Source organism: Gadus chalcogrammus, chromosome 3 (genome assembly GCF_026213295.1).
Source record: "Gadus chalcogrammus isolate NIFS_2021 chromosome 3, NIFS_Gcha_1.0, whole genome shotgun sequence".
NCBI lineage: Eukaryota > Metazoa > Chordata > Actinopteri > Gadiformes > Gadidae > Gadus > Gadus chalcogrammus.
This window is the reverse complement of record NC_079414.1, coordinates 14,057,071-14,068,408: the sequence shown is the minus strand read 5'-3', so window position 1 is coordinate 14,068,408 and position 11,338 is coordinate 14,057,071. Positions and strand designations below refer to the sequence as shown.

The 11,338-nt window shown below is 44.9% G+C and overlaps 1 protein-coding gene across 1 annotated transcript; it reads left to right on the top strand.

Annotated features, from left to right (window-relative positions):
* Positions 1–5,260: 5,260 nt before the first annotated feature.
* ftr84 (finTRIM family, member 84) lies at positions 5,261–10,242 on the top strand. The gene is made up of 7 exons (XM_056586144.1): positions 5,261–6,110; positions 6,397–6,492; positions 7,455–7,688; positions 8,001–8,157; positions 8,684–8,740; positions 8,949–9,002; positions 9,271–10,242. Exons 1-7 carry the CDS (start codon positions 5,508–5,510, stop codon positions 9,810–9,812), a joined length of 1,743 nt encoding a protein of 580 aa, XP_056442119.1. The 5' UTR covers positions 5,261–5,507; the 3' UTR covers positions 9,813–10,242.
* Positions 10,243–11,338: the final 1,096 nt, after the last annotated feature.

The following is an 11,338-nucleotide window of genomic DNA, read 5'->3' as shown; positions in this document are numbered from 1 at the left end:
ATATTTTTGCATAGTGATTGTGAATTACTGACAGGGGAAGGGGTGGGGCAGTTAACTGCTGGACCAGAGGGTTAATTGTTAATTGGTTAATTGGCTAACCAATTAATATATATTGGTTGGTTAAATGTTCTTCTGCATCTTTGTTATTGTGATGTGTGTAACTATGGGAACCAAGCGACCTAGACGGAGGGTGACTGATTGGTCCAAACATGAGAAACACTGTCAGGTTCACTTTGCAAACAAGACACGCTGTGTCTGAATGTCTGTTAAAAGTATCTATCCCACGGGACACAGTATGATCCCTGTCATTTCCGTTGCCCTTTGGGGATACGTCTTGCTCGTCCAACACATTTTCATTAGAAACAAACATTGAGTTTTACCTTTACTTGACCTGGTCCTTGATGGACCAGCTTAGCCTTTTTTGAGTATAAGCTATTGTTGGTTGAATCTGATCATTGTGACTGTCCCAACTGCCATCTGGTGGCCAGGTTGGTGTATTGCTACACATATAGCGGGTGGCATGTGCGGTATCTGCGGGTGGCATGTGCGGTATCTGCGGATGACCAACAGGTGGCAGTATACCTCAGTAGCAGTGATGCCAAACAATTAAAGCTATTATATAAGTTATAATCAAGTCTCGATCACTGTATTCAACCAAGCACCTTAGGGCCAGAACATAAGAGAGTTCTGCTCCACATTTTTACAATATATGACAAAAAAAATTACATGCACACACCGTGGGATGAGAATGCCAAATATGAGTCGGTGGATTTATAACTGATTTACAAAAAAAACGAATCTTGAAAAATATCCTTAGCTGGGCAGTGTTTCAAGTGTGTTGGCTTCTCAAAACATCGCCCTCCTCTCCGTCTGCCGGTAGGGCAGCTCTTGCTTCCGCCCATCATTTGGTCGCCCACGCCACAGGGAACAGTGACACGGAGGGGGTTGACGTGATGATTTAATCAAAATGAATAACGTTCAAAGAAGCACCTTGTCGGTGAGTTCCCGCTGGCCTGGAAGAGAGGCCGCGGGTCCGAGCCTCTGCACCTTTCTGAGCATGCTCCCCAAACGTCACTTCCTGTGTGTGGTAGGCGTGCCAGGTGATGCGTGAGGGGTGGTGTTGTTGGTGGGTGGGAGGGGTGTAAAGTTCAGTCTGAATCAAATTTGTGGGATTTTTTATAAAACTCATTTTTATGATCTTTTTGTATGTCATTTTTATTTCTCCCTCTTGCGTCGGTGTTTGAAAGAAAGTACTGAATAATGTGGGGGGGGACAGACCTTCACCTCCTCTCTCCCTTCCTGGCAGTTACTGTGTGAGGGGGAGGGGGGTGGGGGTCGGTGTCTCCACATGGGGCCCCTCCCCCTCGGTGAAGGTGCTATGTAGGAGCTGGCCGTTGGACCGGCCCCCCGGGACAGGTTTTTAAAGGCAATTAGTTTGGATTATAATGGGGATCTTAAACGATTTGGAAATGGCCAAAGAAATGACCGGAAACTTTTACTTCTACTACCACCACCACCCGTTGATTTGGTACTAGACGTTATACCATATATCGTCGCCTGTCACCGTTCTACTGCATGTACCTTGTCAGTTATTTTTTCTTGTTTTTTTAAACCTCCACCAAATGTATTCTAACATGGATACTGAGAGGGAAAAGAGGGCGGGGGGGGGGGGGGTATTCACTTGGAATGTTATTTGTCTTGGAAAGCGATCAAAACACTGGTGGGAGGATGTTTGTTTCGTTATTGTAAAGGAGGTTAAATTCGCTGATGCAACCAAATCGACAATTCCTCAACTGGCTGGATGCCAAGTGGTGCAAAGGCAGATTTTTTTGTTTCTTTATTTTCTTGATCTCTTGTCAGCCCCTTCCCCCCCATGCCCAGAAACCTTCATGGCTGTATTTTGTCTTGTTTCTTTTTAAATATTTTTTTTATATCTGCTATTCTGTGGTCTAACATTTCCCTGCTCTTTTATAGTCCCACACACCAGAGACAAACGACACACACAGACCTCTGAAATATAAATATATATAAATGCATATATGAATATATTTGTACACACACACACATGCGCTGTCGTCCCTCCATATGGACAAAGCATCCGGGTGTGTGTGTGTGTTTTTCCGCTGATGCAGTTTTAAAAGAACTTAAAAATATAAAAACAAAGTACCAGTTACCTCGGGAGCTCTCAGCCATAGCATTACATTACTGACCACACAGGCAGGCGCTAGGCTACCAGCTAGCTTCTACGCGGCTATGGGAAAAGGAAGCTAGATTAGCTGCTAAAGGCTAGGGGTCGGGAGGGGGGGAGGGGGGTGGAAGGGCTTCTAGGGCCGGTGTGTGGCTGACTTTGCGCAGATACATATCGGTTCGCTTTCAGGAACGATACCTGTGGAGGCGCTTTGCATCTCCAACCAAACACACGGAAACTATATCAGTTGCAGGGTATTTGACGGCAGTCTGTCAGGACACTCGTTACCTCAGATAATAAACGGTCCAGGGGTTTTACATATCACCTAGGCAACCATGAATGACTTTTACTTTCCTTGTCTCTGGTGTGGTAGGGCCAACTCCTCGGCAGAAATCCATTTGGTTTGTCCACCCCCCACCCTCCTACTACTACCGTACTACTACTCCTTGTTTTCCACTATAAATATATAAATATCTAAACTGTACATGAATACATAGAAAGCACTATCGAGGTTTGATTGTTAGATGTGCACTCGCAGCATGAGCTTTTATTCTCACCGTCTATTATTCCTTCATAACTCGGAAAAAGAAAGAATTACATCTTTTTGGACAAAAAAGTATATAATATCCAGAATGCAGTAGCCTCATACTGATGTCAAAGAATATTGCCCACCCCTCTGTCCCTCCCCCCCCGATCCACCCTGACCCCTCCCCGTGCCCCGGCCCACCCGCCCCACCCCTTCCAATGTACATGCCAGTGCCCCCTCCCCGTTCCATGTGTTCCAAGTGCCAATAACTATGTGAATCCTTAACTGTGACCCAGTAATAAAGATAATTGCACATTAAAACTACTGTAAAGATACAAGGAAAACAGACTGAGAAAAAATAAGGAGAAAAAAATCTGAATATCTTAATAAAAAGGTTTGTAACAAAGATTACACGTGTTTCTGTGTCTTTATTGTTTGTCCGTGTTGGGGTTCATGCCATGCTTCAAATGTGCACAACTAGGAGTGTGTATGATTGAACACATCTGAAATGTTGGCTCAGTATAAATGAAATATAGATGGGTCCGAAACAGTGCAATATCTAGGTCTACAAAGAAATGTTTAGGTTGGATGCAAAACAATTATTTTCACAATAGGAATTACCATGGTAAAAATAAATTATGTGTCCCTAAAAAAGGCCCACATAAATGAATGTGGCTACACGTTCTAAAAAAAAAAGGGCAGAATGAGCTGGAATGCACATGGGGACATTTCGTGATGAGAAGTAGAATATTTAGGGATTGGTGCAATTTAGGCTAAAAGGAGGGTCTAATGTGACCGTAAACCACGGGGCATATGGGGTAAGAGTTTAGGGTTTGGTTATAGGGTTAGGAACTCTCTAAACTTGGCTTGATTTCGTAGGGGAACTTGTAGGAAACAAAATCCCCCCGATATCCCAAACAAGGCAATCGAATTTGAACAAATATGGAGGACCTAATAGATGTGGAACATACTGTTTCTTGACTTCCATCCTGAAAGTAAATTGTAACTAACATGTAGAATGAATTTTGGATGGGGTTCCAAATTGAATAGTTAAAGTTTAAACATTACCCATTTTGTAAAATCATAATTTAGCCTTTAGGGCTCGGGTCTAATTTGTGGAGTTTGAGGGTGTGGTTTTCGTTTTTTGGGCTAGGTTTCCGAATGTTTTTTTTCGTTTTTTTGGGCAGGGTTTCCTACTAGAGTTAGGTTTAACTTTCAAGGTAAGGTGTTTGCTACTAGGGTTCAATAGGGTTGTGGTTTCCTTTTAATGGATTAAGGGTTAAGTACTTGGTTGAGGATTTCCTATTAGGGTCAGGTTTTGGCTTTTGTTAGTGGTAGGGATTGGTACTAGGGTTAGGTTTGTTATTAGGTTCAGGTTTTAGGGTTTTCTTTGGGTTTAGGGTTTGGTATAGGGTTAGGGTTGTTATTAGGTTGAGGTTTGGTTTTGGTTCTAGGGTTTGTTACTAGGGTGACGGTTTCCTATGAGGGTCAGGTTTAAGGGTTTGGTTAGAGTTGGGGTTTCCTATTAGGGTAAGGCGTTAGGGATTTGTTTTGTTTGATGAGTTGGGGTTTCCTCTTAGGTTCAGGTTTTAGGGTTTGGTTATTCACATTTCTTTGGGTTGAGTTGTGGGGTTTGGTTACCATTCTAGGTTTAGGGTTAGGGTTTCTATTGGTGGGATTTTCAGGTTTGGTTTTCGCTTCTGGAGTTCTCTAACCCTAACTCTCAACCAAACCGCCCTAAAGTTGAGATTCAAGAGGTATTATTTGAGAGTGACTTGAAAGCTCTTGTGAGCTATATCGCTCTTTCACTCTCTCCCTCTTATTTGAATTTAACCCAACTCTAACCCTCAACCCGACATGCTAACCAAACAAGTGTATGGGTGGAGACAACATCCCCTTCCCTTGACCTTTGACCGTACCAAGGTAAATGTGCCCAGTTACCCACATGGCCGTGTGTTTACACAAGGAGTGAGCGTCCAGCAACCCATATAATGGAGTGTTTAGTGTGTGTGTGTGTGTGTGTGTGTGTGTGTGTGTGTGTGTGTGTGTGTGTGTGTGTGTGTGTGTGTGTGTGTGTGTGTGTGTGTGTGTCCAGGTACCCACATGTTGACAGTGTCCTCTGCTTTGTTCCCAGGGGAAACAGGAACGTCCCGACATCACCATGACAACCCATGAGAGTAAGCGCCACAGAGAAACGCAAGCAGAAGTTGATCTGGACCTGTCACAACGATGTCAGTGTCAGCCAAGCGAGAAGAGAGTCGAGGATGCATGATGTCTCAGCCCATGTGGGACTCGACGATAGGTTGGGAACCCAACCAACAATCACCGGCCCTGGATAATCAAGCATTGTTCATTAGGCCGCTGGGCAAAAGTTCCTATTTGTCCGAGCACGCACGAACGCACACACGCACGCACGCGGGACATTTATATTCCTGCACGGTAAGCACGCGTCAGCGTGTTATCCAAGTCGGATTCAGTAAATCCTGTTTTTGTGGGAATAAGTGCCTGGTGCTTACAGTAACAACACAGTGTTTGTTGTTAAATACAAGCCCAGCCCGCTCCTCAACATTTCACTTAAAGACCACGCAGGCTGTGAGCTGCTCCATTACAGCGGGACACACCTGGAATTTATCCGTTCAATAGAAAATATATGGGAAATACAAAGTATAATAACAGTTGACACTTAGTGAACAATAACTGCTGCAACTAACAGTCACCTATTTTTCTTTTCTTTTTTATTGTCTCCTGTCTTTCGTTTGTTTTTTTTTATCTCGCGGGGGGACTTCCTCCACGATGAACGCCATCATGGCTGAGTCCGGCGGCTACCCGATGCCCCCGGCCCCCTACTGCTGCCCGCTGTGTCTGGACGACCCCCGGGACCCGGTCACCCTCCCCTGCGGAGACACCAACTGCTGTCTGGAGTGCGTCAACATCTACTGGGACCAGCTGGACCACGTCGGCGTGTACAGCTGCCCGCAGTGCCGCGCCACCTTCACGCCGCGCCCCGCGCTCCGGCGCCACGTGCCCGAAGTGCAACGCGTTCAGGAGCCACGTCGTAGCCCGCCGGCGATCACGGCGCCCTTCCCGCACATGCAGCGCGACGTGCTTTGCGACTTCTGCGTGGGCCCGCGCAACAAGGCGGTCAAGTCGTGCTTGATGTGCCTGGCGTACTACTGCGAGACGCACGTGAAGCCGCACTACGAGTCCGCCACCTTCAAGCGGCACAAGCTGGTGGACGAGACGGGCCACCTGGACCGGAAGATCTGCCCCCAGCACGAGAAGGGTCTGGAGCTCTTCTGCCGCACCGACCAGATGTGCATCTGCGTGCTGTGCACCGTGCGCGAGCACCGGGGACACAACATCATCTCCGCGGAGGAGGAGCGCGCTGATAAACAGGTGAGCCCGTCCGCGACCAGGACTTCCTGCTGGGAATGTTTGATGTGCAATTGGGTTGCTTGGAATTCAGAGGAACGTAAAGCGGAGGGGGAATGTTAAATCCACAAAAAATAAACATAAATATTTTATTGAACACATCTGCCAAATTAGCTCACAAGGGGAATACCGTTATTTCCTTAGCAACTCTGCGATTGGGGATCCTTTCTATTTGTTTGTATTATATATTGATAAATGGACAACAGGAAGTTGTAATTGTGTTTACTCTTCCTATCTTGTGTGCCTGTAGAAAGTTCTGGTGGGCACCCAGTCCGAGGTCCAGTACATCATCCAGGACAGGATGAAGGAGCTGCAGGAACTGCGACACAACGTGGACCGTCTTAAAGTAGACATTTCAACAGCTTATAATACAATACAACAACACATAAATGCACACTCTGTCAATAATGTAGTGTTCATTAATGGTTGACCTCTACTAGAATGATTATGTTACGTAGTGTGTTTATATACTTTTAATTTTTATACTGTCCTTTACTTCTGCTGTGGGACCCACACATGGTAACACTTAACAATAAGGCTACAAATTAATTCTTACAGTTAAACATGTATTAACATTAGTGTTGGGAGCAGCAAGGGAAGGACAGGACGGGAGCCCAGGTTAGGCAGTTATACCAAGCTATCGTGCCCCTTGCACCGCACGACTGCGAGAGTGGCCTTTATTAACACACACAGAAACACAACACATATCAACAAACCAATTTAACGTCTCAGTGGCGGTGTCGGATCTCCCAACCACACAACTACACCGACACCTAGGCACACCGAAACCATTGCACCCCACACAATGTCACTGCCGCAAAGGACCAAGGGCCAATAGTCTAAACCCCCCAGGATCCCTTGCAGCAAACTGAACACGGTGACCACGCCCATGGTCGCTACATTAGTTAATGCAGTTAAAAGCATTAAATAACATTTCATTTACAGTTAATCAACAGTTAACTAGTGGTCTGGTCATAATTTACTAATGTGCTTAATTTGTACTAATGTTGTTAATTTGTTGTTACTTTGTACTTGTACTATTATCTACAAATCAATACCTTGGGTTACATGAAAACCATAAGTTAATTATTACTAGCCTATAAGTTAACTGTTTATTAACTGTTAGGTAAACATTAGTTAATGCTTTCTACAGCATTAACAACGTTAATTCATGGTTTATTATTTTACCCTTATTGTAAAGTGATACCATTATGGTATGTGCAAAATGCTCAAGTCAAATATCGAAGTCAAATATGAACAAAATCCACACTTCAAGCTCTCCCTCTTCCTACGGCTCCGGCTCTCCAGAGCTGTGCTCAGCGCGCGCAATCAGACAGCGACAAGAGCTTCCACGAGATGCAGCAGGCGGTGGACCGCTGGCACGGGGAGCTGAAGCAGCTGATCCAGGCCAACATGCAGGCGGCCATGTCCCAGGCCGAGGGCTACGTGGAGCGGCTGGAGCACGAGATCTCAGAGCTGCAGCGCCGCGACGCAGAGCTCCGACTGATCCTGGAGACCGAGGACAACATCCACTTCCTGCAGGTAGGAACAACCAGGCGGGCTAGGTGGGGGGTGAATGCACCAATGCATTCCCAGTGTGTACAGTGCACACACAATAGGCCAACCCAGCCTCTATGTGTTTAATCACCACGTATTGCACCGTCATTCTGATAAAAACAAGATAGTATTGCATATTACAGACCTTCTAGGTATAAAATATAAAAGCTTTAGAATAAACCAAATCTATACATACCTTTTTAAATATAATTATTTTAGAAATAAATAAATCATCGCCAAAATCTTGATAACAGTAACTATTAAAAGCAGCAAATGATGTGAATGGTTGTGGAGCAGAACTTCCAGTCGCTTTGTGTGCGACCGGAGCCCATGGTGCCCAAGGTGCTCATCAACCCCCAGTTCGCCTTCGAGGAGATGAGCAAGACGGCTGCGGACATGAAGGAGCACCTGGACGACATCTGCAAGACGGAGCTCAGCAAGATCTCCAAGACAGGTGGCCGCTCCTAACATTGAAGAGTCTAGGTTCAGGATTCAAGATGTAGCTTTTAGATTCTAGACTCAAGATGTAGTATTTAGATTCTAGTCTTTATACCACAGATACTATAGGGTATATAGCATATAACCTTATTTCTGATTACAGTTTAATGCATTTTTCACGACGGACAATTTGACTGGAACTACTTAGCAGGTTGTTTTTTTGCGTTTAAGATATTAAGTGATTTCTTGCCAATGATCCATGGCTGCCTTTGTGAAGGTCGGCACACATCGAATAATCGATTATTCGTTCATACCACCCACTGATTATTCGACCATGAAAAATTGGAGTTATTCACATCCCTAATGTCTGGACAACATATCCTGACATTTGTACTCTGAAATACTCATGTAAAAATACTATCACCCTTCTATATTCTACAGAGGAAATGTAAAAACATGAGAAAAGACAAAAGTTCAGTGGTTAAAAACAATCAAATTAAATGTTTGTTGGAGTGGTTTAACAGTGTGTATTCTTACTCCAGTAAGTGAAACACCTGTGTACATTCTCCTGCCCCGGAACGGAGACAAGCGAAACAAAGGTAAGTCTATCGGCAAGATGAATCATAATACCCTTATCTATATATTTTTTGTAATATATATATATATATATACACAAATACTCATAGTTATATATAAAGTATTTTTACTATATACATGTATTTTAATTAATTATATCACATCTCTTTTTTTTCTCAAATTCCTGCTAAATATGGTAGTGGTTAAAACCGGATGATTCTCTTTGTTCAGTCCCATCCAGGCTGGACCTCCAGGAGCCCAAGAGCAGAGCGGACTTCCTCAGATGTGTGTTTACTTACCATCTTTACTCATTGACAATTCCTTCACTCTCCGTTCATGTGCATTCATCTGCACAAGATAAAAGAATGGCAATACATTTATCGATGAAATTATGAAGCACAAAATAATGGTTAGGCAATAAAGGTAGTGCAAAAAAATGTGTGCATAAAATGTGAAAATAAATAGTGCATACATAATTGTAAAGTGGGTCATGATGCTAGCGATATACTGAATTGTAGAGTATAAATAACAACAAACTACATCTATGTGCTAGACACCAGCAAGATGACCTTTGACCCCAACTCGGCCTACAAGGAGCTGGTTCTGTCAGAAGGGAACCAGCGGGTGACCCGGAGGAAGGCGGGTCAGCTCCTCCCGGACCACCCGGACCGCTTCGACGGCTTCTCCCAGGTGCTGTGCCGCGAGGCCCTGTCCGGCTCCCGCTTCTACTGGGAGGCCGAGTGGACCGGGGAGTTCTCCGTGGGCGTGGCCTACAAGAGCATCAGCCGCAAGGGCAAGAACTCCCACAGCCTGCTGGGCTACAACGACAGGTCCTGGAGCCTGCTGTGCTCCGACGGGGGCTACTCGGCCTGGCACAACCAGAGGGACCAGGACCTGCCGGCCGCGGCCCGGGCCACGCGGATCGGCGTGTTCCTGGACTACGCGGGCCACAGCCTGGCCTTCTACTCGGTGTCGGACACCATGGTGCTGCTGCACCGGTTCAAGGCCAACTTCTCAGAGCCGTTGTACGCCGGCTTCGGCGTGGGTTCGTCGGTCAGCCTGGTCCATCTGAAGCCTGCCTCGTTACCCTACTGATAATAATAATAATACATTTGATTTTTATAACTCAAGGATGCTATACAATGTGGGCAAGAACATTGAAACCAAAATAACTTAATCAAAAACAACGAGACGAGCAGACAAACAGGAGGGGGAGTCAGCACGTTTGAGAAGGTGAGTTTTGAGCGATAGGGTGGCACGCCAAGTGGGGATAGCATTCCATCTGGTCCCTCCTATGACCCAAATATAATATGTATTTATGATATGATGTATATATATATGTGTGTGTATGTGTGTGTGTTATTGTCATAGCCTCTTATCAGCCACCGCGGGTCAACAACATGATTATTTAACAAAAAATGTATGTGTTCAGATATTTTTGTAATCGAAATGAAAGGAAATCTAAAAAAATAAATGTGTACAAATTGCTTGTGGGTGAGGGTGTGGTGTGCATGCTACCAAGTTGAATAGAAAAACACACAACACAGAAAAGTTCAAAGTCAATGGTGATTTATTTAGGGGATAATAACATCCAGGGGGGATGGTGGGAGAGGTTAACTACTTAAAAGAACAAGCCTTAATCAGTGCTTTGTCCAGTGTCAAGGGGTCGTCGCAAAAAGGGTTCTCATCTAAAGCAGTCGGTACACGTGGGGTAATCAGACGGTCCAGGTGACAACAGGTAAATTCTATTTGGTCTCTCTCTCGTCAGCGGTACAGAACTCCCAGAAGATCACACAGATGCTTTCTGTAGTTTGCTAGTCTTCCATATGGCATTATTTTAAAAATAATGCTCAAAGATCCTCCGGCTTACCTTAAGGGAGGAAGTCCATGTAAGGCTTGGGGTTGTAGCTAACCAGCTGCAAGATATCTCCCTTCAATAACAACTCCCCTCAACACATGTGGGATGAAGACGTTATGGAATGGATTTATGGTCTGTATATGGAGGCACAATGCTTCATAGGTTCTAACCAAAATGTAAAGGGGTATGACAATACTTATGGTGCTTTCAAGATGCATCATACACCACCTGCACAAGTTTCTCTTGTGACGTAATTTCTTGAGTTGTAGCACTTATAGCACTCCCGTTGTCTTTGTGGGCATCGCTACACTACCAGTCAGGGATGAACAGCCTCTTTAGCAAACCACAAAACTTTACATTGCATTGCACACACAGCAAGTCCGTGCAATGCATAAATTGCACAGACATTTTAAAACCAACATGGTACAAATACAAAGAAAAAACATCTCATTACGGGCGCAGCAATCTTGTTTGTTGAGTTGTACGGTTAACCTCACTGAACTCGTTGGACTTTTGCTTTGCATCAACCTGCTATCAGGCAAAGAAAGCATAGACACAGCTTGATGCTAATCTCATGTGACTGGATACCCAGCATTAGAATGCTCATTCAGGAATAGCCCTATGGTCTATGGTGTGGTACTGTCCCTATTCCGCGACATCCAAAACAGTGGTGCATGATCCGTGACTAGGGGGAGGGGGGCGTCCCAATAGGCAGTACTTCAGGGTTTCTAGAGCCAACTTTCTAGAGATGCCGAGACCTTCC